Source organism: Leptopilina boulardi, unplaced genomic scaffold, assembly GCF_019393585.1.
Source record: "Leptopilina boulardi isolate dan_hultmark-lab unplaced genomic scaffold, ZJU_Lbou_2.1 LbouV2_368, whole genome shotgun sequence".
Taxonomy (NCBI): domain Eukaryota; kingdom Metazoa; phylum Arthropoda; class Insecta; order Hymenoptera; family Figitidae; genus Leptopilina; species Leptopilina boulardi.
Window position 1 is genome coordinate 3,003,138 of NW_026137938.1, and position 27,364 is coordinate 3,030,501.

The following is a 27,364-nucleotide window of genomic DNA, read 5'->3' on the forward strand; positions in this document are numbered from 1 at the left end:
TAAGAATAGTAAAGCTCCGATCTCAGATTTTCTTAATATTTCCTCTTCAAAAAAATATAATAATTCTATTCATTTTTATACTGATGGTTCAAAATTTCCTGAATCTTCTGTTGGCTTTTCTATTTATTCTCCACATTGGGATTTAAATCTTATGTTTAAAATTTCTCATCATTGTTCTATATTCTCGGCTGAAATTTTAGCCATTTGCGAAACGATTCAGATTATATTAGATAATTCTATTCCCCATTCAATCATCTTCTCCGATTCTAAAAGTGGTTTACAAGCTTGCTTATCTTCTCCTCGTCCTTCTACTTCATTTTTAATTTTTAAATTACGTAATCTTCTTTGGAATGCTAAAGAAAATAATCTTAATATAACTTTAGTTTGGTGTCCCGGTCATTTGGGTATCCCCGGTAATGAAATAGCGGATACCTTAGCACGATCAGCTACTCAAGAAGGTATTTTTCAAAATATTCCTTTATCTTTTTCTGATTTGTGGCCTTCAATTTTTTCTGAATCTTATAATTTAGTTTGTAATTATTGGTTAAATCATTCTAATGTTAATAATAAGGGCCTTTATTATTTTCAAAATTTTTTCTCGGACTCTACTTTAAAACCTTGGTTTTGGAAGACTAAATATAATAGAAAAACAATAGTTACTATTTCAAGACTTCGATCTAATCATTATAATTTGCCAGCTAGTCTAGCAAGGAAAAATTTTATTAATTCAGCTTCTTGTTTATCATGTGGTAATGAATCACATGATATTAATCATGTTCTTTGGGAGTGTCCTCAATATTCAACTTATAGATCTGATTTTCTAAAAAACCTTGTTAAATACAAAATTTACCCTCCATATTCATTTGAACTTATTTTAAAGAATCCTCTTCCTCATATCCTTTTGTTAATTATTGATTTTCTTAATTCTAATAATATTTCTATATAACTTACTTTTATCTTTAATTTAATTTTAAATTTAAATTTATTTATCGCGCTTTTGCTTTATATATGTAATATATAACCTCTTAGTCTTTTTCCCTTCAAATTATTGATTAACCAATCAGTATATAACTTTCTATCATTGCCGTGGCCAGATAGGTCGCCTTGCTTTGCATTATGTTCCCTGTGAACAGACCTAAGGCTATTTTCCTCCTGTGAATTATCATAGGAGTTTAAAGTTAAAGTTAAGTTAGTCGACACAGGAAATAAGGAAGTAATATATGACGGTGTAGTCATAGTAGTGGTGACCTTTTGTGTCCTCAAACGTCAGTCTGTTACAAGCAATTGGCCTGTTAACAGTATAACTTAAAAAAAAAATTTGAATTTCTTTCAATCCTCATATTGACAACTAAATTCAATAAGGTATTTGCAAAATTAGCAGTAATAAACCTTTTTTATTTTCAATTAATAGAAATTTTTTCAGCAAATATAGGTTATAATATTTTCCCGGTGAATTTCTATTTGTAATATAATAATGTATTATAAAAGTTCAGGAATGTGATTTTCAAATGAAATTGAAATAAGAAAATTAAAAATTATATTTATATGACATAAATTTGACACATGTTTATATTGTCAAAGGGCATATTTTTGATTGTATAATCGTTGCGCATGCCAGACCTTGAATTTTTAGTATATGTGTAGTTGTTGCCATTACAATGATTCAAGGTTATTGCAGTGAATAAAATTCGAGCAAGAAATTTTTCATTCCGTGATTTCAGGGGAATAGTCCCAAATACCTCAAAAATGACAGTGCAAATATAAAGGCTTTGAAATTATATTTTCTGAACTTTAAAATAATCAATTTTTTTTTTATAACAATAATTTATAATTATAAACAAAGTATCTATAATTCAATGTGAATTGTGTAAATATAAGTGGAGAATATCGAAAAAAATTTTAACATTGTGTATTCAAATAAGTTTTATAATCATATTTTGAGTCACTATAAGTTAATAATTTAAAAAACGCAGATGTGGGTGAAAATTTAATTTTCGTTATAAATGTCCCTTTTTTTCAAAAAAAATCTCGTTATTTTTATGATAAAATAGATATCTTCATTGTTACCTATCGATAAAGGTCTTTCGGCATAACCTCAAACGTATTTTGAGGTTAAGATTCTAAACTTATAAATCACACGTGTTCTATATTTGAACATAATTTAACAAATCCAACACTATAAACACATAAAAATAAACTAAAATTGTAATATTCTTTTTTATAAAAATATTTACTTAACTGATTATCAATAAGATTGAAATCGATGATGTTACTAAACGTGTGAGCATTTTGACAATATTAATCTGCTCATGCGCTAAGTATATAATAAGATATTTAAATTTAACATACATTTGTTTGTAAAATTTATTATACATTGTAGAGAAATTCCATCTTAATTTATAAATATAATAAATTTCATTAATTTTTGTAAGTGGGATATTGTTTATGAAATGTCAAAAATATTTTTGTTAAAAGTCTATATATGAACTTTTCAATATAGAAACAATAGGGAAATGGAATGAAAATTATTTTTAGGTGTAAAAATAAATGGAGAATTTGAAAAAAAAAAATTACACTACTAGTTTCAACTGGGCATATATTTAACTATATAACGTCTGATGCGACTATATTCTAAGGTGTTCAATGTGGTTAAAATTTTCATTTCAATTTCGCGAAACAATAATAAATTATATCGACAATTATTATTGGGACACGTGACTATTACTCGAGTTTTATTAAAATTTAATAACAATTCACTAATAATTCCTGTTTCCCCTTTATTTACACAGCCTGCAAAAATGGTGTGGATAACCAACGACGATAAGGTATCAAATAGAAAAAAAGAAAAAAAAAAAATTTTTACAAAATGTTGATTATTTTTCTGCAGTTTAACGCTTCTTTTGTTTCAAAAACCCTTTTTTTTCTTATTGATTCACAATTCTCCCATACATATTTGTGTGTCGCGCAAATCTGATAACACTAATTTCTTTCCAGTTTTGTTTACCTTAATCATGATAAAAGCTTTTAAAAAATTCTTATTTTAAAAATGACTCATTTTAGAAAGTTTTCTTAATAATTCCCTTAATTTTTTTTTTATGTTTCATAATTTGTTTTATTATTATTATTATTAAATATTTATTTAACGTCACAATATTTAATTTATATATTTATAATGTAAATAAAATTTTCTGAAAATAAAACGTACAGAAAAAAAAAAAAAATGAGATCATTGGTTTAAGTAAAGATAATAATCTTGAAAAATGTTTATAATATCTTTAAATCACATAATATTATCATTATTAACTTTTATGATGAACAAATATATAAAACAGGCCTCGGATTACACGACTTTTTCGACTTTTACCGACTTTTTTTTCAAAAATACGACTTTTGTCGACTTATTTTAATAAAATGCGACTTTTTCGACTTTTTAAAAATTTTTTTTTTTAAATTTTATAACAAAATACGTTTTTTTTTAGGATAAAATGCAAATCTTCTTTAGATCTTCTTTATTTCAATTATTTAGCAAATTTTTAACTAAAATTCTTCACTAAATTAATTATTTTTACTAATTTTAATCAAATTCTTCACAAATTCAATTATCTTTAACTATTTTTGAATTAAAATTTTTATTAAATTTAATAATTGTTTATAATTTTAAAAAAATTAGCAAATAAAATAACAAACAATGTTTAATTCAAAATCACTTGAAATTAAATTATTTGCAAAAATTTTAATTATTTTTAACAATTTTTTATAATATTCTTCGAAAATTCAATTATCTGAAAGCATTTTGCAATGAAAAAAATTTGAATGTTTAATTTTTGTGTGTAATTTCTAATAAATTCATCAGTTATTTTCAAAAATTTCAATAGAAATTCAATTATTTTCCAATATTTCGATTGAAATTACATTATTTTCAAAATTACCAATTTAAAATCAACTAAAATTCATTTACTTTCAAAAATTTCAATTCAAAATCAACTAAAATTCAATTATTTTCCAAAATTTCAATTCAAAATCAATTGAAATTTAATTATTTTCAAAAATTTCAATTTAAAAGCTTCTAAAATTTAATTATTTCTAAAAATTTCCATCTAAAATTTTTTGAAATTTAATAATTTCAATTATAACTCTCGTGAAATCAAATTATTTTTAATGATTAATATTAATATTAATATTCTTCGAAAATGCAACTATTCAACTATAAATTACAAAGCAAAAAGCTTTGTAAAATTTAATTATTGTCTGAAAATTATCCAAATCTCTTGAAATTCAATCATTTCTAAAAATTTCAACTTTAACTCTTCCAAAATTATTATTATTTAAAAAAAAAGTTTTTAATAAAAAATCTGTAAAACTTGATTAAGTTTTTGCCTGAAATTATTTTAACCATCAAAATTAAAAACTATGACAAAATTTTTAATTCGAATAAATTGCTTAAATCAAACTTGAAAAAATTATAAAAATGTAACTTCAAGAATTTTTTTGGAAATTTGTTCTACTTAAATAAAATTTTGAAAATTTGTCTTACAATTAGTTCAATTGTGAAATATTGGAAATAAATTTTCTTGATAATATTTTTATAGAATTATTCTCATTACGGAATTAATAAAATGAATTTAATTAACATTTTTCGACTATTTTTGGAATATAAATCGACTAAAACGACTTTTTTTGTGCCTTAAAGTCGATCCGAGGCCTGATAAAATCTATGGTATTTTTTTATATCGTACAAAATTATTATTATAAATTTAACGAAATTTTTAATATAATTTTTTTATTTAAACATTTCAATTTGTTTAAAATCTTTTTTTTTTTAAACCACGAGATTATTGTAATATTTTCGGTTTTTTTTTTTTGTTGCATAACTTATAATATGACTCTTCCATGTTTTGTTGGGTCGATCAATAGCTAGTCAACGTTGCAAAAAAAAATTAAAAAAGAAAAATTTAAAAAAAAAATTTATATTTTATTTATAAAAAAAAAAATTAAATTAATTCAACAAAAATTTTTAATCTTCAATGACGTATTTCAACTAAAGTTTATCATTTTAATTTGCCAAAAAAATATTTCCTTTATTTTAATAATTTTACATAATAATCTTTTTTATCGAAAATCAAATATTAAATAATAATAATAATTAGTTATCAATCGATGATGACTCTGACCTAGAATTAATTGTTTATGTTTTTATTTAGATAACAAGATCATTTTGATAGTATAGTAGCATCGCAGACGCGATTCATATATATACAAAAGTCAAATATTAATTTTGTTGCCGAAGTCGTTAATTGTAATTTTTTATAAGCAAAAACAAAAAATGTGAAAATTTCAAAAAATCTTTAATAATTGCTTAATTTTCATATTTTTAATAAATAATAATAATAATAATTAAAGATTTTCATTTAATTTGAAAAAGACGCAATAATTTTCATTTTTAATTAATAATTTCATTGAATTGAAAATAATAATTACTATTAATATTTCTAATTATTAGTTTTAATATTATTATTATTTTTTTTTTTGATCGCAGATGTCTGGAAAACCAGTGGCAACGGGTTTAGTGGCACAAAGTCATTTGGATCATATGTGCGCACTCGATATTAGTACACAAACATCATTTGTTCGTTTATCAGGTATTATTTGTACAATTGGACCAGCTTCAAGATCAGTGGAAAAATTGGAGCAAATGATTGAAACTGGAATGAATATTGCCCGAATGAATTTTTCCCATGGATCGCATGAATATCATGCTGAAACAATAGCAAATGTTAGAGCTGCACAAAAAAATCTTTCAACAAAAAATGGTCTCAATATACCCGTGGCAATTGCCCTCGATACCAAGGGTCCTGAAATTCGTACCGGTCTTCTTGAGGGAGTTAGTATTTTATATATATATATATATTTTATTTAATTAAATTAATATTTAACTAGCAAAATTAAACGCGCGCATGCGCGCCAAATTGATTATTTAATTATTTGTTATAAAGAAATTAAAGATTAATATTATCAATAATAATTTAATTTATTAGAATATTCTTACATATTAAATGATAATAATGAAAATTATATGTTTACAGGATTACACGACTTTTTCCGACTTTTATCGACTTATTTTAATAAAATGCGACATTTTTTTTTTACATTTGAAAAAAAATGTAAATAAAATACATTTTTTTTTTGGTATAAAATGTAGATCTTCTTCAGATCTTCTTCAATTCAATTATTTAACAAATTTTGAACTAAAATGATTCTTCACTAAATTAATTATTTTTAATAATTTTAATGAAATACATCACAAATTCAATTATATCAAAATTATTTTTTCAATTAAAATTTTTATGAAATTTAACAATTGTTTATAATTTTAAAAAAATATCACAATAAAATTGAATTATTTTTTAACAATTTCAATTCAAAATAAACATTATTACTCGAAATTTTAATTAAAAATCAATTAAAAATCCAATAATTGAGGCTTCAAATTCAAGAATCGGTCGCTCGCTATGGCTAAAACAGTGTGCACGACCGGTTCTTGAATTGGGAGCCTCAATTATCAAAAATTTTCAAATTTAAAATTTAATTATCTACCAAGTTTTCAATTTAAAATGAAATAAAATTTTAATTATTTTCTAAAATTTCTATTCAAAATTAATTATCCAAATTTTCAATCAAAAATGAACTTAAATTAAATTATTATCCAAAATTTCAATTAAAATTCAATTATTTACCAAAAATTTTCAATTCAGAATGAACTGAAATTCAATTATTTTCCAAATTTAAAATCAAAATTAAATTTCATTATTCTCAAAAATTTGAATTCAAAATTAATTGAATTTTCAATAATTTGAATTTAAAAGCATCTAAAATTTAATTATTTCTAAAATTTTCCATCGAAATTTATTTTTTTTTTGAAATTTAATAATTTTAATTATAACTCTAAGGAAATTTAATTATTTTTAACTATTTTAATAATATTCTTTGAAAATTCAACTATCTGAAACCATTTTTCAATTAAAAATGATTTTCAAAATTATTGTATTTTGTCCGCATTTTCTAATAAATTTTTAGTGAAATAATCTGAAATTTTAATTACAAAACACTTAAAGTTTCAATTAATTTCAAAAATTTCAATTTTAAATCTTTGAAAATTCAATTAAATTTAAAAAATGTTTTCCAAAAATTGTTTGATAAATTATTTTTAGTTCTGTAAAATTTAATAATTGTTTGAAAATTAACAATATCTTTTGAAATTTAATTATTTCTAAAAATTTCAACTTTAACCCTTCGAAAAGGATTATTATTAAAAAAAAAAATTTTTTATTTAAAAATCTGTAAAATATTTTTGTTAAAATAAAAAACAAATACACTTTTTTTTTGAATATAAATCGACTAAAACGACTTTTTTGTGTCCTTAAGTTGATTCGAGGCCTGTGTTTTTATAATTAATATTTAATAGGTATTCGTTGGCCCCTGGTACCTTAAAAATTAATTTTTAAAAATAAATTTTTTTCAAATTACTATCTTGTACGAAATTTCCTGGCACATCTTTTTTCTCATCATAAATTTTTTGTATTTGTATACAATTTTTGAATCAATATACTTTTTTAAAAAAAATTTCGTTGGTAAACGTTGTGTACTTCAGCTATACGTGAATTGAATTTTCGAATTTGGAATTTTAAAGAAACTTATTCCGAAATTTGGAAACACAATTATATAACTTTGGCAAAAATGAGAAAAAGAATTGTCAAAATTTGACACGTCATAAGATTACTATCCAAAAAAACACGTGAAATCAGAAAAGACCAACTTCAAGTTAGGACATAAGGACAGACCAAGCATTTTATTATTATATAATTTTATGTAAAATTAAATCACATTTTTTTCAGGGTGGCAGTGCTGAAGTTGAACTAGTCAAGGGACAAGATTTTAAACTTTCCACGGACAAGGCGTATCTTGAAAAGGGAAATAATAAAATTGTTTACGTTGATTATGATAATATTTCAAAAGTTTTAAAATCAGGAAATCGTGTTTTTGTTGACGATGGATTAATATCATTGATTGTCAAGGAAGTTGGTAGGAATTTTTATTATGAATTTGTAAAAAAAAGAAAACGAAATTTTCAAATATTTTATTTTTACATTACAGCTGCTAATGAAGTTTTAACAACTGTGGAAAATGGTGGAACACTTGGTTCACGTAAGGGTGTAAATTTGCCTGGTGTACCAGTTGATTTGCCCGCTGTTTCCGAAAAGGATAAATCTGATTTAACATTTGGCGTTGAACAAGAGGTGGACATGATTTTTGCCTCATTCATTCGTAATGCAGCGGCGCTCACTGAAATTCGTGGAATTCTCGGCGATAAGGGAAAGAATATTAAAATAATATCGAAAATTGAAAATCAACAGGGAATGACAAATCTCGATGAGATTATTGAAGCATCTGATGGTATTATGGTTGCTCGTGGTGATCTTGGAATTGAAATTCCCCCAGAGAAGGTATTTTTGGCACAAAAATGTATGATAAGCAGATGTAATAAAGTGGGAAAACCAGTTATCTGTGCAACTCAAATGCTTGAATCAATGGTTAAAAAACCAAGAGCAACTAGAGCCGAAACATCTGATGTTGCTAATGCAATTCTCGATGGAGCCGATTGTGTTATGCTTTCGGGTATATATATATTTGTTTTATTATTTGAATTTTTTTCCAAAAAAATCTAATGTAAAATAATTTGGTAATTTCTAGGAGAAACTGCAAAAGGTGAATATCCTTTGGAATGTGTGCGTACAATGGCAAATATTTGCAAGGAAGCTGAGGCTGCAATTTGGCATAATCAACTTTGCAGTGATTTAACAAGTAAAGTTCTTCCTCCAATTGATGCAACTCATTCGGCAGCAATTGCATCTGTTGAAGCTGCTCACAAATGTTTAGCAAGTGCCATTATTGTTATTACAACATCTGGACGATCAGCGCATCTTATTTCTAAATATCGACCACGTTGTCCAATTATTGCTGTAACTAGATATCCACAAGTTGCAAGACAGGCACATCTTTATCGTGGAATTTTGCCACTTCATTATGCAGGTAATTTTTTTTTTTTTTAATTAGAGTCATCTGTGCTTCAAGAAAAATAAATTTGTCATTCTTTTAATTTTTAGATACACCATTGTCTGATTGGCTAAAAGACGTTGATGCGCGTGTTCAATTTGGTCTCGAATTTGGAAAAAGTCGCGGTTTCGTACAAACTGGAAATTCCGTTGTTGTTGTCACTGGATGGAAGCAGGGATCCGGTTTTACGAATACTCTTCGCATTGTGTATGTAGATCCAATATTAAATGAAGATCATGGAATTTATAATTTTAACGATACAGATTCAACTGATAGTTTTTTTTAATAATAATTATTATTATTAACAAAAATTTTCTTAATGCAAAAATTTTTAATAAAATAATTGAAAAAGAATAATGCTTTATCAACTTGAGCCAAAGTAATAAATTTTGAAAGAACGAGAAACTTTTTCAAGAGCAGAAGAATTTTCCTGAGAAATAAAAATTGAGTTACACCCTCGCGAATATATCAAGTAATATAATTTTGGAAATATTTTATTTATATTAAGAAATTAAAATAAAAATTTTTTCTTTAATGTATGTCTAACATATTTTTTTTTTTTTTTTTTTTGCATTTATAAAGATTTGTATTTTATTTAATTGTTTTTCTTTTTATTTTTAGGAGTGTCGACTGAATCGATTCTAGAGGACAAGAATTGAAAGTAGAGAAAAAAAAAACATGATCAGCAGCCATAATAAATGTTTAACAGTGTGCATATGTATTTAAAGTTAATGTCAATATTATTTGTTATTTAATTCAATCCGTGAACTGCTCTTTGCTGTTTCATCTATAATACCTTAGATATGCAGTATTATAAATTATTAGATATTTTAAATTGTATACTGCACACAAATAAATTTTAATTCATTATTATTATTATCATCAGACTCAATGTTATATTCAAGAGAATTGAAAATAAATTAATTCAAAATTAAAAAAAAACTATTTATTTTAAAATCCTTATTTCTTTTTCTGTTTAATCATACAAAGGAATAAAAAAAAATGCACGCGTAATATTTCTATAAAAAGTATACGAGAAGTCAAAAATAAAATCCAGAAGTTCAAAGGTCAAGTTTTCCCCATTGGGAGGGTGCAATTGATCTTTCGAAGGAGAAGAAATTTGAATTTACGAATGACAGCAAATCAATGTTATGTTTTATAATATTTTTTTTTTTTGGATTTAAAAAAGAATGTGTGTTACAAAATTAAAAGAAATTGAATTACGCACAAACGAGCGTTTGTAATCAAATCCAAACACTCTGAATTTTAATCTTATCTATTTGACAAAAAAAAGGGGTTAAATACATAGATGCGTAGAACCTGGAAATCAATAAATTACTTACAATTCAATGATTATATATTATTCTCTACAATTTCAGTTTTAAATGAATGTCATTGAAATTGGATATTTACAGTCATTCATACAATTTGATATTCAAATTTTGATGATACAATAACAATTTTTTAAAGATCCAACTGAATTTTTTCATAAAATAAATTATTTGAGAATTATAAATTAAAATAAAGAAATATATAAACAATAATTGTACATTTTTTTTTTTATAAAATGGATATAGAATTTCATGTACGTACGTCAATGATTATTGAAAATTGAGGATGAGTTAGAGATTGTAAATGCATTCCTCGAGGTTGCTGACACCATTTTCCTCCCACGGGATATCATAAACGTAAAAGAAACAGCGAATTTGATTCACAAGATTTTGATATGCAGAGATATCAAGGGTATAGTATTAGCTTTTTTGAAACAAAGATCATGTTCGTGCAATTCTATATAAATTTTTTATGATTTTTATCAAAGATGACAAGAAAAAAATTTTTTTTTTTAAATTCAAAATTAATTTTATTTTAAAAAAGTTTATTACAAAAAAATGAAAAAAAGTAAGCATTTTGAATGCAAATACAAAATTCTATTGGTATAGAAAATAGATAACACATAATAGTAGTTTATAAATGAAGCTGAAACTTATCGTTTCTGATTGAAGAGATGTAAAGTTTTCTAGAAGCGATAAAATTAGTTTTTTCAACGATCCCATTTCAATAAGCACATCAGTATTCTACTCAATACACAAACTGTAAACTTTACCTTCGACCTAAAGAGCGTCAGTTTTTTTTTTTTAAATTATTTATACATTTTCATTCAAAGTTATACAAGTATTCAATATTAATAATTTATAAAAAAAAAAAATTTTAATTTCTAATTATTTTTTTTCAAATTTCAATAATAATTGAAATTTAAATTAATTAATTAATTTAATTTTGCAAATTCTTAATATAAAATTTTTTTTTAATAATTATTTTTCAAAATTATATTTATTTCCGCTTCCGCATTTTGGTCAAATCTCAAATATATAATAAAATAGATAAAAAGTGATAAGGAATTCAAAAAAAAAACTTCCTAATCTATTTGAGAACGAAATAACTAATTTTAAGTAGAGAAAGTAAATTAAATTGTATTATTATTTGTGATTGGTATTTATTTCAAATACAGAAAATTGATTAAAAAATTTAATTCAAATAACAATTTATTTGGTTCAAGTAAATATTTAATTTTTGATAATCAAATAATTTTTTTCCAGTTTAATTATATTTTTGAAATCTCATGTTTGTTCATAAATAAAAAAGTTTTAATGATTTTTTTTTTGTTTATATTGCGTCGCATTTATATGAAATTTTTCGTTAAAACAAATCATGTTTTTATAAGGTTGAGAAACTTTTACGTAAAATAAGGTACAAAGAAATGTGAACATCAGGTAATTCTATTCAATATAAAATCACGTGGATCCGATTTAAATGAAGTGAGCAGAAGTAAATTGAAGCTTGAATAAACACGTGTCATATTCGGCACGAGGAAAAAAAATTTAAACATTATAAAAATAATTTTTTTTTTTATTGTTAAGAAAGCTAATTAATTTTTTTTTTCACACAAAAGCCAATTTTTACGCCATATCGAATTTTAATTAATTAATTTATTCAATTTTATTTACAATATATTTTTGATACTAAGAAAATAAATTATAGTATTTTAATATTAAAATGAAAAAACAAATAAATAATTTAATTAAAGTAAAATGAATTAAAAATAAAATAGAGGAAATATATATTTTTTTTTAAATGTTTGATTGCGTTAATATTATAAATATAATTTAGCTAATGAATTTATTAGCGATGGAAAATTTCATATTGTTGGTGGGTAAATTAATGGTAACACCCATTACTCTCGAGAATTTGTTTATTTTGACATTAGCAACGTAAGCACTTTCCCAAGTGGACATATCTTACCAACATGTAATTTTATACGTTCCTGCAAATATGATCGAAAGCCCGCCAACGTCGACACTTCAACTTTCCTTATTCACTTTTTTAAGTGAAAAGGACAAGAATAACTTTTTCACTCAATTCATTGTGAAATATATTATGGAATATCATAAATTATTATTTTTTTTTAAATATAAATATAATTAGATTTAAATTTATATTATTTGGTTAATTTAAAAAAATACTAATTCTCTTATAAAATTATTTTAAAAGTTTTTTTTTTTTAATAAAAAATATTGTTTGCAATTAAAAAACAAATTTTTTTTTTTACTATAAGAGAAGTTATTATAATATTTAATAAAAAAAAAAAAATTATACTTTAAGAAAATATTTCTCGAACTTTTGATAAATATAACTTTCCCTTGAATTCTTAAAATCAAAACTTTAATGCAATTTATAAATTTTTATAAAAAAAAAAAGTAAAACTAGATCACTTGCGCAGTATCTTGATAAAATATATATGATTATTCAAAAGTCGTGCTTAGAATATTATATTATAGCACTTAATTTGATTTCTTTTTCTTACATGAAACACTTTTATCTTACAAACCCATCAGGTCGAGTTTTAATTAAAAAACAACACTCGATTAAGGGATGACATAAGAGCCCTTCCAAATAAATTGTCTATTTGTATTTCAATTTTCCAAAAATATTTCGAGTTCCTCTTCTATTTCTGAAAAAGAAAAAAAATCACTTATTAAAAAATATTAAATATTAAATATAAAAAAATAATTAATAAATAAATACAAAAATATTAATATTAAAATATCATATCAATATTATGTATATTTTTTTTCCAAAAGAAACTTTTTTCAAAATAATAATATATTTTTATAACTTGATATAATATTTATTAATATAAAAATAAATAAAAAGAAAATTTTATATATTGTTCTTTTTGTCGAATTTCTATTTGTCTTAATATTCACTTAAATAGAGTATTTGTATTACTTGAATTTTTCCAATTAACAGAATTTCTATATAAGAAAATTTATATTTAAAAAAAATTTTTATTCGATCTAATTTAACAGAATTTTAACATTTAATTATTTAATAGGTCATTTAACAGAAATTCAAGCTAAATTTTTTTAGAAAATTATTTTTTATTTCATTGACTCATTTAAAAATTCACTTTTTTTTAAATTCTGCCAAATTCAATAATTTTTAATCACAAAAATTCTATTTGTTTTTTTGGGTGGAATTTTCATGCGTCTCAAATGTGTTTTAAGAATAATGGCTTTTTTTTCAAAAAAAATTAAAAAATTTTATTTTATTAAATTGCTCAACTTTTGAAATAAATTCGAATTTTTTTTTTGTTTTTCTTTTTTTCACCAGCTATGAATAAAAAATACTCTTAAAAAAGACTTTAATAAATAACATTTCCCTTGATTCTTTAATGACCGTAATTTTTCGCCTCTTTACTAAAATATTATATACGTCTCTTTTTTTTCCCCCAATTCATATACTTAAATAATCGTTTACTTTCAGAATAAATATTACACCATATTATATATATATATATATATATATATATATATAGAAATACAAATATAACAACGAGAAAAAAATATAGAAACATGAAAATTATTGGTTCATTAATATTAAATTCTGTATGTATTCTGTATTTTATATAATTTAAGAAAAATTCAGTTGAAATAAAATAAATATAACTAAAATTTTGTTTTCTTATTCAAATATAAATATTAATACATTTTTTTTGCATAATTATTTTTTAAATTTATGAAAAATAATAATTATTATTATTTTTTATTTATAAATTTTACTTATGGGAAAAATTAATATAACTTTTTAAATAATCTGTTTATATAAATAATGTTTTAATAAAGTCTCTCTTCCTGGCACAATTTTTTTATCTTTTCTTCCAATCATATCAATTTTTTTTTCTGGTACAATTCTATTTTATTTTTATTTTTTTTTTATAAGGGATCAATATAGAGCGGAAAATATGAAGCTTTTTCTTACGTCAACGCGCATAAAGATTATGTCAATCTTTATATTACACCTTTGATCGTCGACTTCTTAAAGATGGGTTGTAAATTTTTATACATATTTTACGTAAATGTAAAATAAATCATTTTTTTATTCATCATTAAATTTATTAGTATAGCTCTCTATATATATATTAATATTTTTTCTGTTAGTTATCAAAAATTATTTTCTTGAAATCAAAGAGATTTTTTTTCAAAAAAATAATTTTTTTTCAAAAAAGAATTTTTTTTCAAAAAAAAATTTTTTTTTTTATTTAACGATTTTTAGAAAGAGAGTTGAAAAAAAAATTGACTAACTCAAAGTGAAAAATAAATAAATAATATATATCTGATCTCTTTGGGTAAACGAAAGTTGGAAAAAAAAGTATAGAATTTATATATACTATAAAGTTTTAATGTATATGAAGAAGGGAGTTTTAAAAACTGCTTGTCCCTCAGTGTCAGGAAGGTGTTTTGATAAGAGTTGCTTAAATCGAGTTTAAAGTTATTTTTTTCTTATTCGAAAGAAGTCGTTTTAAATTTTTCAAAACAAAGTTTTATTAAAAAAAAGGAAAATAAAAAAAAAAGTTAATTTTTAATTTTCCATTTAATTTGTATCTTAGTTTTGACTCTAAGGTACTATTTAAGAAAAAAAAAAAATTAAAATTTTCTTATTTGAAAATTTTTTTTTCAACTATCTAACAAAATTTATTTCACTGGAATTCAAATAAACATATTTTTATCAAATAGACGAGTTTTTTGATTGATTTTTCAAAATTTTTTTGATAAAATTTTTATTTTAATTTTTTTGTTAATTTTTTTTTCATAAATAAAAATTTTTTAATTTATTTATTATCTATTTTCTTTTGTATTGGGATTAATTGAATTTTAATGTAAAAGAACCGTTCAGAAAAGTTGTTCTTTTTTGTAATGTTTATTGACAATTGGAAAAAAAAAATTAAAATTTTCTTATTTAAAAATTGTTTTTTCAACTATCTAACAAAATTTATTTTACTGGAATTCAAATAAACATATTTTTTATCAAATAGACGAGTTTTCCTTTTTTTCTAATCAAAAAAAAAAGTGTGAGAAAAAATTGATTTTTCAACATTTTTTTTTTTGATAAAATTTTTATTTTAATTTTTTTGTTAAATTTTTTTTTCATAAATAAAAATTTTTTAATTTATTTATTATCTATTTTCTTTTGTATTGGAATTAATTGAATTTTTAATATAAAAGAACCATTCAGAAAAGTTGTTCTTTTTTGTAATGTTTATTGACAATTGGATCTGTGTGTGGGATAAATGAAAAAAAAAATAAAAAAAAAAAAAAAAAAAAGGGTTTTTGTATATGTCTATATCATCATGAAAACGTGTTAATCGAAAAAGAGAGGGAGATAAAAAAAGAAGGAGAGGGAAAAAGGATACGCTTGCGCGTGCTTCAAAAACAGCCACCTGTACACTCACCCTCTATCACAAAACCCACCCCCGTTAAAATCCTCACCTCGCACGTCCCTTCATATATATATATGAAGCGACGTTAGCCGATGCCGCACTTTGCATCATTACCACGCTAGTAACTTGAACGCTTCTTCCGGTGCAATATTCCCGCAATATTTGTCTAATTAATCCAAAAAAAAAAAAAAAAAATTTTCTACAAAAAAAAAAATCATCCACAACTTTTATCAGCCGGTAAGTAATTTCATATTTTTTTCGCAGTCAAAAAAATTATTTTTTAACATTTTTAGTATTTTAAAAATTTTTTCAAAATCGTAAATTATTTTTTTTTCTTAAAAATATTTTTTTGTAAAATTTTATACACAAAAATTTTTTTTGCAAAAAAAAAATTTTCTTATTTATTTAAAATAATTAATTTTATTTTTTAAACTTAAATATATTTTTTTTTTAATTGCAAACACGAAACCGTATCTTTTTTTCAATTTAAATTTACAAAATTTTTTTTTGTTTACTAAAATGCATTTTTCTCTTTTCTGCAATATCAAATTTCATATTTTTTATTTTCTACAACAAAAAAAAAAAAAATCTTTTTTTCTTTGAGGAAAAATTTTTAATCACTGAAAATAAATATTCTTGAATAAAAATTTTATATCACAAAGTGTCGATATTAAAGAAATTAAAAATAGTAAAAATAATTAAATAAATGAGAAATTTTTTTTCCCATCTGTTTTTGTTGGATTATCAAATTTAATTTTTCTAATACAATACAATTTTCTCAATTAAAATTTTGTAATTTGCCATAATTTAAAAATATGTTCATTATTTTCTATATATTATTAAAAATTTTTTTAACACATTAAGAAATGAATTGCAAAATTTATAAATCTCCCATTTTTCCCCAAATAAAAGATTTTTTTTTCGAAATTATAAAAAAAACAAATATTCGCCACTTGGGGCTTTTTTTTCTTTTATGAGCAAAAAATGATTTTTTGATGCGTCATATTGCTTATAAAAAAAGGAAAACGTTTTTGTTTATAGCTAATCGTTTTTCTGTTTTTTATTTTTTTTTGTACATTTCAAGATGTATTATTTATGAAAAGAAAATGAGAAAAAATTCTTGAATTATTCATTTGCCAAAAAAAAAAAAAATTTGATAAATTCCATTATCATTTTTCCCTTCTCTCTATATATTTAAAAATTGTTTTCCAATATATACTATAAAAAAATTTGACAATATATTTCACTAATTTTTCCATGGTAAATAAATTATAATAAATTTTGAAAAAAAAGAATAATTTTAAATTATCAATTAAATAATAATTTTTTGTATATAATTTATCTATTTTATAATTTATGATGTTTTTCATAAATTATTAAATTTATACTTTCATTACAACTGAATAAACATTTGCGTATTAAAAATAAAATTTGAAAATAAAAAAAAATTTAATTTTGAAATATTTAGTTGATAATTATTCATTAGTGATCTTCTTCTTCTTCTTTTATAATCAAAGGGGAAAAATTTTGGTAAGAATAAAATAAAAAAAAAATTTCATTGTTGTCCCTAAAAAAAAAAATTCCGAAAAATTAAATAAATTTAAAAAAAAAACATTATTATAAATCAAATTTAAATAAAATTATAAATTTTATTTATTAATTATAAATTTATTATTAAAATTTATATTATTATTTTTTTACTATTATTATTATTATTATATAACTTATTATATAATATTAAATATAATAATTTTCAAGACGTAGTAGTTTCAATATAATTTCATAAAGCGAATTAATAGAAATACATATAATAACTTTTGAAAAGTTTTCAACTATATAGAAATTTTTCAAATAATATACAAAGTTTGTAATCGTAATGATATTGCGAGAACTACTAAGTCAGGAATTAATTGACGTAACGTAATTGAGCTTGTAGCCAGAAGGTGATTTACGTAAACTTCTCCCAAAAGGGCATATATATTCCCAAACTGCTTCCAGCTTTCCTATTTCACATTTAATTCAAGTACTTTGATTATTATTAAAATAATAATTTTTCAAAGTTTATTAACATTCAATTTAAAAAAAAAAAAAAATTCGAAAACTTTTTCTCTATTTTTTTTTACCATTCAATTTTAGAATTATAAAAAAAAAAATTATGTGAATAAAAAAAAAAAAACTAATATTAAATTATAAAATTGTTCTTCTAAAAGAATAAAAATACATTTTTTCTCGCTAATATTTTATTTTCTATTATTTACTTTTTATTGTATTTTTTATAAATTTCATTAAACACACAAATGATAAAATTGGTTCACGCATACAATGAAAATATTTCAATAATTTAATTATTGAGGAATTTCTACTTTATACCCTCTTAATTAATAGCTGATAGCTTTTTATGTGTATATTATGAAAAATATAATAAAAAGTTTTCAATTAAAAATAATTAAGCTTTAAAAAACATTAGAGTACTCTAAAATAAAATATGAATGTTAAACATTAAGAATTAAAATATCAAAAAAATATTCGCACACTAAAATTTTATATGAGTGAAAAAATTATTTTCATATTTTTAATATAAATTTTTTATTTTCTTTTTAGAAAACATTTTATATATGAAAATTTTTATATTAATTTTTCATCTATTTAAATATTTCTTTAAATATCAGAAATTCTTGTTAAACAAAATATAAATAAATAAAAAAATAATATAATTGTAAAAAAAAATTTTAACAACCTAATTAGTATTAATGCCACTCAAATGATAATTAAATTTTTTGCCCACTTTATGGCTCTATGAAAATTAAAATTTTGATTTCACATATAGCATTTAATAACGCAAGTTAAAAATAATATTTTATTCAGTTCAATGATTATATTTTTAGATTTGCTTTTTATTTAAAATTTTTGAATAATTTAGAATTATGTTTAGTTTTGATTTAAAAAAATAAAAGCATTATGACTAGATGAATGGAAGATAAATTTTTAAAAAAAATTTTTTTTCCCACTGAAATCATAAAATTATGTTAATGATTTATTTGAAAAAATAAAAATGTAAATTTTCATGATAATGTCTATTTTATTTTAACGGCAAATAAAAATATTTATTTATATATCTCTAAAAAAAAGAGGTGTTTTTTTAACTCGTGATATTAAATCTAAAACAAAAGTTAGATTAAAATCTTTTAAAAGCAAGTTAATAAAAAAAAATTTTTTTTTTTTGTTTAAATAGTTTTAAAAAGATAAATATAAAGCATTTTATGATATATTTGATGTACATTTATAGAATATATCCACAATGTAAAAAAATTTGCATTCCACTATTTCTATACTTCTTGAATAACGATGAGCACTGTATATGCGGATCATCATACAAAGTTTAAAGTATCAAAAATTATATTATTCGTGATGTGAATTGAAATAAATTTATTTATTTTAAAATTTCACATGCAGTTTACAAAAAAATAAAAAAAAAAAATTTTAAAAAGATAAAAAAAAGAATAAAAATTAATAAAATTTAGAAATTAATAAAAAAATTTTTTTAATTTATATTAATACAATACCAAAAGAAGAGTCAATTATAAATTCAATTTATTTAAATACAGGTGAATGGACTCTTTAACATATAATTAAAAAACCGAAAAGAGAGTGACAATTCAAAAGATTAATTTTCCCTAGTCACAGAATCAAAGTTTCCGGAAATGTTTTGTTAGACAATTCAAAACTTAATTTAGTAAAAGTAGATAAAGGGGAGATAAAGTTTTTTTTCTTTTTCTTTAGTTGAAAGCAGCTTTTAACTATATTTAACTTAATTTCTTACCAATCCTCAAAAAAAAAAAAATATTTTTTTCTAAAAAATATTCACTTTTACATATTTTCATTAAATTTATAATTTTCACTCAAGAGACTTTAAAGTTCATTAATATAAAATAGCGCGTGATGAGAATTTTTTTATTCTGACAATATTTTTTCAAGAAAAAAAAAAAAAAAAAATTTCATTGAAATTCCTTTCAAGACAATAAATTATAAAGTTATCGAAAATCAATTTTAAAATCTTGTCTTGAATATAAAATCAATTCAATAAAAAAAAAAAAAAAAAAATGCAAAATAAAATAATTTTATATTTCTTTTTTATAAAATATTCTGCAAAAATTATTTGATTTATTTTTAGTTTAAAAATTCAAATTCCATTTTTAAAATATATAGCTTACAATAATTAATGGACGATCGCATTTTGACATTAAAGTTCAATTGCGGTTTGAATCCAATAGGAGAAAATTGATTTATTAATATTTGAAATTTCAATTATGGAATTGATTCACGCTCTCTGATTGATAGTTCCATATTTACACATGACACAGAATTGCAGCAAATAAGTGATCATCGCCTCTATTAATTAAAAGCCCCTTTTCCATTCGATTGCAACAATTAACTAGCTTTTTTATACATTAATTATTATTAATAAATAAAAAATATACAAAATTTGCAGAAAAAAAATTTTAATTTAAATATTCTTTATTTGCCTTTAGAAAAAAATTTTTTTTTTTAGAAAACTTTCTCCGAATACAAAAAACATTTCTGTTACCTATATCTTAACTTTAAAGGACTTCTTTTTCAATATAAAAATTTTTTCATTCTTCTCAGAATTTTTCTTAGCTTTTCTATTTATTGTTAAACATTAAATTTGAGTTTTAGAAAGATTTTTATATGCCTTTTTTTAAAAGCAAACCAGATTTTTACAATTGTCATTAAAAAAAAAAAAAAAATTCCGATATTTATATTTCGTTTTTTTTTTCCTTTTTATTATTTGAAATTTTTTTTTTTGTTGTAGTGAAAAATATTTTTTTTTTTTCAATATACAGAAGAAATTTTTTTTTATTTTTCAAGTATACACTTATTCTAAAAAATATTTGACATACAAAAATATAGACTTTGATGGTCAATAACTGTTTCTATAAAAATCCTCTTTGACGATCGTAAAATTTTTTTTTTTAATATTTCTGCCTGAGATTTTAACCCTTTCACGCGCCATTGATTTTTTTGCCACTATATTATATAAGCAGTTTAATTCTTTAATTTGCATGAAATTTTAGGGGAGGACAACGTTAAAGAAAGAGGAAAAAAAATTAATTTAACAATAAATAAAAAAAAAAAAAATAAATTATTCGAAAATAAAATAATTGTTTTTTAATAAATTGTCAATAAATTTATACTATTTGCAAATATTAAAATTTTAAAATTTTTAGTAGTAAAGTAAGAATTTAGTCATAATATCAAATTATTCTGTATTCTTAATATAAAATCAGTAGTGAAGAATTGATTAAGTCAGCCAATGTAATTGTAATAACAGTAGTAAAATTTTGTTATAGTCGGACGTTCTTAATAATTTTTAGTAATTTTAATTTTTAATTTTTTAATTTTTTAATTTTTTAATTTTTTAATTTTTTAATTTTTTAATTTTTCGATTTTTTAATTTTTTAATTTTAATTACAATTATTGCTGATAATTCTTTTTTTCTTCAATTTATTTTTTTTTTCTAAAACGGGTCACGAACTTTAAGCCATTTAGAAAATTATTTCTATTATGTTGATTAACCTGAATTTAAAAATCGCTTAATATTCTCGAACAGAAAATTAATTTAAAATTTTCATTCCTCTTTTTTGTGTGTTTTCTTAAAACTATTCGAAATATTTTTGATTTCAAAAAAATTCATTTTCAAAAAAAAAAAAAATGAGAATAAATTAATATTATAATGATAAAATATCGAAAAATATATGTAAATAATTTAAATTATATTTCTCGCATGCTTGAATTCTTGCTTACAAAATAATTAGTGTAATTAAAGTCATGTTCATTAAAGCATATTCTAATTAAAATTTAACACACTCAAAGAAATTTCTCTACTCAATTAATATTTTTTAAATAAACAAAATTTTTTAATTAAAAAAAAAATATATTAATTTTTTTTTTAATTAAATTAAAAATTTATAATAAATTTCACTTTTACTAAACTTTTCTTTTAATTTTGTTACCACACACCCGAAAAAAAAATTTATTTTTATCCTAATAAAAAAGTTATCAAAGTTTTCGTGTCTGAAATCATAAATTTTTTATCGATGGTACGCAGCTGTTGTTCAATATTGTATAACATCTTACAAAGCAATATTTTAAATTGATCTTATGCAGCGTTTTTTATATATTTGACTTTGTAATTTTTTTTGAAAATTTAGAAAACAATTTTTTTGTATATTTAAAAAATTTTTTTTTTCTTTTCTTTTTTTAATTAAAAAAAAATTTTTTAATGCAAACAGAAAAATAAATAATAAATTTTACATATGAGAAAAATTTCATAAAGAAACAAATTCCACGCGTGTCAAATGTTTCATGTTTTAATAAAAGTCTTGAGATGCCAACGCTTGACATAAAGCATTAGACTAAAATTTGATTTAAAAAAAAAAAATATATATATATGAAAGCACAATTTCAACTTTAAAAAATATGAAAATTTTTTTTCAACATAATTCGTGTTCGCAATTGCAAAAATATTTTTTTTATATGAAAAAAAAAGAAATTTATTTAATATTTACAAAAAATTGATAGTAAATTTAAAATTAATTAAGAATTTATTAAAAAAAAAAAATGTAATTTTAGAAAAAAATGTGTCAAAATAAAATTAGAAATATAAAGGAATAATTAAAAATAGTAAAGAAATTTGTACAAAAGATATTAAAATACATGGAGGGACGCAATAAGGGATAAAAATAGAGGGAGGGGAATGACGACAAAAAAAAGCCACATTTAGTGCTTCTATACTCATCAGATGAGAATATCGTTTTTTTTTTTTTCTTTTTTTTTTCTCATAAGACTTGATACCTTAAAGGATGTCATTATCTTCTCTTTATACATTCTTTAGAAAAATATTCCCTTTTCTCAAAAGCAAAAAAGAATATTATTAACGAGATACTTGAAGCACGACTCATTGGTTTAAAATTCAATTTATTTTTTTATAATCTTCAAAATTTGTTCCTTTTTAATTAAAATTTTTTTTTGACACTGAAATAATTTTTATATTGTATTTATATTTTTTTTTTAGTTTATATATCAAAAATGTTTTCTTTAATTCAAAAATTTATTTTCCTTTTAATTAAAATATTAAATTTTTTATTTTACAAACAACAAAAAAAAAAGTTGTATTTAAAATTTTTTTTTAGTTTATATATCAAAAATGTTTTCTTTAATTCAAAAATTTATTTTTCTTTTAATTAAAATATTAAAACAATTTTTTATTTTACAATCAAAAAAAAAGTTGTATTTTAAATTAATATTTATAATTTCATAAAAATATTAATTTTTAATATAAAATTACAATATAAGACTTGGAAATTATAAATTTAATTTGAAATTTTACAATGAATTATTTTATATCGTGAGAGATTAAGACCGTATAGGGTGTGTGGGCCATTTATTGTGGAATTTCATTTATATTATATATATTATAAAGGGGAAAATCTTGTTGAAAGAGAAAATTGGTCAATTAGAGAGTATATAGTTTTGCACTTGAGTTGAAAGTGGTAACATTTAATCCTAAACTTTAAAATATAAAATTAAATCGTTTTCTAAAGTTCATCTTGCTGCGATATTACAAACTTTAATGCAAAAAGCTTACGTTTACATATACATATATATGCCGAGATAAACGCAAAATATTTCAAAGAACAAATTTCATTTTACATTATAATATTATATAATAAATTTCAAAATAGTTTTTATAATTTTTTTTTTTTAATTTGAAAAAATTGTTTCTTTAAAGAAAAAAAATGTTCTTTTATTAATATTACATAAACTAATTATTAATTAAATTTAAAAAAAAAAAATACAATTTCAGAAATAATGAACACGTTCAATAATCGATTTATGGGGATTCTTACTTGCCTCCTAGCAGTTATTTGTATTATAGCAGCAACTGAAACATATCCGGATTATGCAGGTAAGTTTAAAAAAAAAATAATAATTGGAAATTTTTTTCAAATTGAAAAAAAAAATTATTTTTTTTAGATAATTAATTTTTTTTCCCCCCTTACGTGAAAGAAATTTCTGTTTTTATCTAAAAGGTTTTCTATTAAGTAAATAATTTAAAATAATTGAAATAATTTAATGAAATAAAAAATAATAATGAAATAATTTCCTAAAAAAAAATTTTTTGCGTTTTTTATTTTTTTGTCTTTTTTAGTAGATAATATTTTTTTCAAATCATTGGAGTCCTTCTCCATGTGAAAAATTCAATTTAGATTATAGCAAATTAGTTTCTTGTATTCTCATTTTGCTGACTTGACTTTTTTTTACCGGCGACAACCGCTCATTAACATATTATTATTTTATTTTTTCAATTTTCCCTTCTCATTTCATCGTGTCTTCCCCCAAAGGATCCCTTTATATGTATATATATTTTTTTTCATTTTATATTGAATTTCATTTTCTTGTTCCATTTTATGCTTTTTTGACATTTTTTTTTTCCCCAATAATTGTATAATTATTGTGAACGAGAAAAAAAGCTTTCAATTTACAAAATAATTTTTATTAAATTTTTTTTTTTTTCTTTTTACTATTAATTACAGATGAAACAGCCGAAAGAATACCAGAAAATATTCTTCCGGAATTATATAGACGCTTATTGGAACGTAAAGTATGGGACAATGAATATGGGATACCAATGGAACATTTAATGATTCGAAAATCGCAACGATCACCATCTTTGCGTCTTCGATTTGGACGTGCTCTTCCTCCTATTCCAGTGAGAAATTTCTTTTTTTTTCTTTTATTTCTTTTTTTAAAATTTATTTATTGATCAAAGCTCAGCATTTTTATAGATTTGATTTTTGACGTGTTTTTTTTAATCCAAATTTTTATAATCCAAATTATTATTTTATAATCCTCCTTTTATTTACTTTTAATTTTAAGGAGAGTTAAATTTCTCATTATAGATGTGAGCTTCAATCACTACTCGAATTTCTACTTTAATTGCGTGAATGCTCCTGAAGTTTCAAATTTACTAAAGAAACTTGTGGCTTTACTTTTTAAAAAAAAAAAACATTTTCACTAATTTCATTTGTAATTACTTGATTGAACATTAATTAATAATATTAATTTTAATTATAATTATATAAATTATAAAATTATAAAAATTTACTTTTGCAATTATTTGAAAAAGTGACGATAATTGTAAAAAAAAAAAAAAAATTTCACTAGAAAAGTTTTATTCAATATATATATATATGTTTATATTGACTTGAAGTTGTATTGTTTTTTTGTTTAATTATTTATTTTTATTTTGTTTCAGACGGGAGCGCTTCCAAGATCAAATCCAGGGTCATTTCAAGAGAACTAATTAAATGGCAGTTTAATTAGTTTTCATACTCAGCTAAAACCTTCCTTTCGTTGCGTACTTTGTGTAAGCATCATTTTATTTTAATTCCTTTAAAACTTTTACTCAATTCATATCATCGAAAGCTATTTTGGCATTTGTCAAACAAAAAAAAAAAATTATTGAAAACAATTTCATTTTTTTCAAATAAATACGTTTCTCTCACGTTTGAAAAATATAATTTGACTTTTTCAAAATTAAAGAAAAAAAAAATTTAATATTTACATTAATTTAAATTTATAATTATAAATCACAAATTGTTATTATTCAATTATTAATAATAATTAATAATTCGATTGATAATAAACGGCATAAAAATACTGTAAATTATATCTGGATTTTCGAAAAAAAAATCGTCAATCATATTCTAATAAAAAAAAATATATATTTTCCCAAAAATAATGATAAAATTAAATTTTTTTTCTTTTAATGTTTCTTGATTTCCAAAAAAAAGGGGATAAATTATATAACAATATAAATTATGTAATAAAGACAATTAATATTATTATTAAGACAATGATTTAGTGAGACAATCAATAGACTTGAAAATGAAAAGTAATCTTTTTCACATAATTTTTATACTGGATTATATAATTATTTTATCTAATTTATAATTCCTTTTTTTCGTGAAATTAAAAGATATTAGAAAATAGGTTGAAAATTCTATTTCTCTTTCAATAAAATTTTATTTTCATAAATTTTATGCGAAAATTTATTTTTAACTGTGTTTTAAGTTAAACAAAAAAAAAAAAAGAATCAAAAGTTGTTATATTATTATACGAGAATTCCTCGATTATAGAGATGTGGAAAAATTATTTTCGAATGGAAAAAAAAACTAATTACGTTTAATTATATATGATAAATATATAGAACTTTTAATCACTCGCTAAATAATTCCACAATCTTTTAATAAATAATTATATCTGTAAGTAAATATAAACGTTGCACAAGAAAAAAAAAACAGAGGCAAGTGGCCTAATTTAAAAAATAATTTAAAAAAAAAACTGTATTAAAACTATATAGTAGAATTTATTGTTTTTGCAATTTATGAGAAATTAAAAATTAGTCGCCTACATATAGATAAAAAAATAAATAAATTATTTTAATATTGCTTTGCAAAAATATTAGAAGACACAGAAAAAATCCCTTTTAAATTCAATATATAAATGTGCCAAATATTATTATTGTTGTGAGCAAAAAAAAAAAAAGAAAAGCAATTTATCATGTCTACCACACTTTCTCTTGCACTTTTACACTTTTTAAAATGAGAGTCAACATTCAGAAATTGAAAGATCCCCAAAGTCTGAATGTTGGCAATAAACTCTAGACTATAAATATGAAAGTGAAGTTTTAAATTTAAAAAAAAAAAGACAATTCATTTTATTTGTAATTAGAAGATATAATAAAAGTAATATTTCATTTGCAAAAAAATACCATATTAAAAAATTTTTGTGAACAATTCTTCTTTCGTAAATTAAAAAAAGACTGAAGTTAAAATTATTAACTTATTATTATATTTATCTTCTAATTCAATATTTGAATTGTCGTCGTAATTTTCGAAAAAAAAACATGTGTATTAAATGTATTATATATAAAATAATGTTTCTTATGTGATTAATTAATTCACAGCACTGAATTATCTTGATAAAATGTATTTTTTTCTTTAGTTTTCAATATATATATATATACATATAAATAAGATATTTACCTGAGAATGTTATATTATGAAAAAGGAGTTTTAATTATTTGCGGACGATGTCATCACCTTTTTTGATTTATCTGAACCTCGCAGATCTTCCGGTGGTGCAGAGTTGCTTCAGAAAATTAGCAACTTCCTGCTCATCGGATGTGAGTCGATCGATATTTCTCAAATCCGGTCTGACGAGTAACTGTCCGCGAATTCGTTCTGGTGAAATTGACAGGGGAATAGAAAACATCCTCTCCCAATTTTGATCCTCGTAACCGATCAAAAGCTAAAAAATAATTTTTTTTCATTTTTAATCATTTTTTTTCTATTCTATTACAAAACTATTTCAAAGAGATTAAAATTTTTT

The 27,364-nt window shown here is 21.3% G+C and overlaps 3 protein-coding genes across 10 annotated transcripts in view; 2 read left to right on the forward strand and 1 right to left on the reverse strand.

The window, feature by feature from the left end:
• Positions 1–1,186: 1,186 nt before the first annotated feature.
• Positions 1,187–10,053, forward strand: LOC127287152 (pyruvate kinase-like). 3 transcript variants are annotated; one of them, XM_051313943.1, is made up of 8 exons: positions 1,187–1,362; positions 2,790–2,825; positions 5,537–5,881; positions 7,893–8,079; positions 8,152–8,673; positions 8,749–9,087; positions 9,162–9,318; positions 9,733–10,053. In XM_051313943.1, the coding sequence occupies exons 2-8, from the start codon at positions 2,799–2,801 to the stop codon at positions 9,743–9,745; spliced, it is 1,590 nt and encodes a 529-aa protein (XP_051169900.1). In that variant the 5' UTR covers positions 1,187–1,362; positions 2,790–2,798; the 3' UTR covers positions 9,746–10,053. The 3 variants fall into 3 exon arrangements, with proteins under 3 accessions (XP_051169900.1, XP_051169902.1, XP_051169901.1); XM_051313944.1 differs by lacking the exon at positions 1,187–1,362 and adding an exon at positions 1,959–1,975; XM_051313945.1 differs by lacking the exon at positions 2,790–2,825.
• Positions 10,054–12,760: 2,707 nt separating this feature from the next.
• Positions 12,761–27,364, reverse strand: part of LOC127287087 (uncharacterized) — a 33,749-nt gene continuing 19,145 nt past the window's right edge. For 3 of the 6 annotated variants that reach the window (XM_051313825.1, XM_051313826.1, XM_051313824.1), the window contains exons 14-15: positions 27,019–27,283; positions 12,763–13,120 (exon numbers count right to left, since the gene is read on the reverse strand). In XM_051313825.1, the coding sequence (XP_051169782.1) occupies positions 27,086–27,283 (198 nt within the window). In that variant the 3' untranslated portion in view covers positions 12,763–13,120; positions 27,019–27,085. Of the gene's footprint in view, positions 13,121–25,413; positions 27,284–27,364 lie in introns of those variants that run through there. The other 3 variants (XM_051313823.1, XM_051313821.1, XM_051313822.1) reach the window with 3 other exon arrangements.
• LOC127287091 (short neuropeptide F) lies at positions 15,965–26,250 on the forward strand. The gene is made up of 4 exons (XM_051313830.1): positions 15,965–16,126; positions 23,775–23,876; positions 24,505–24,680; positions 25,227–26,250. Exons 2-4 carry the CDS (start codon positions 23,780–23,782, stop codon positions 25,272–25,274), a joined length of 321 nt encoding a protein of 106 aa, XP_051169787.1. The 5' UTR covers positions 15,965–16,126; positions 23,775–23,779; the 3' UTR covers positions 25,275–26,250.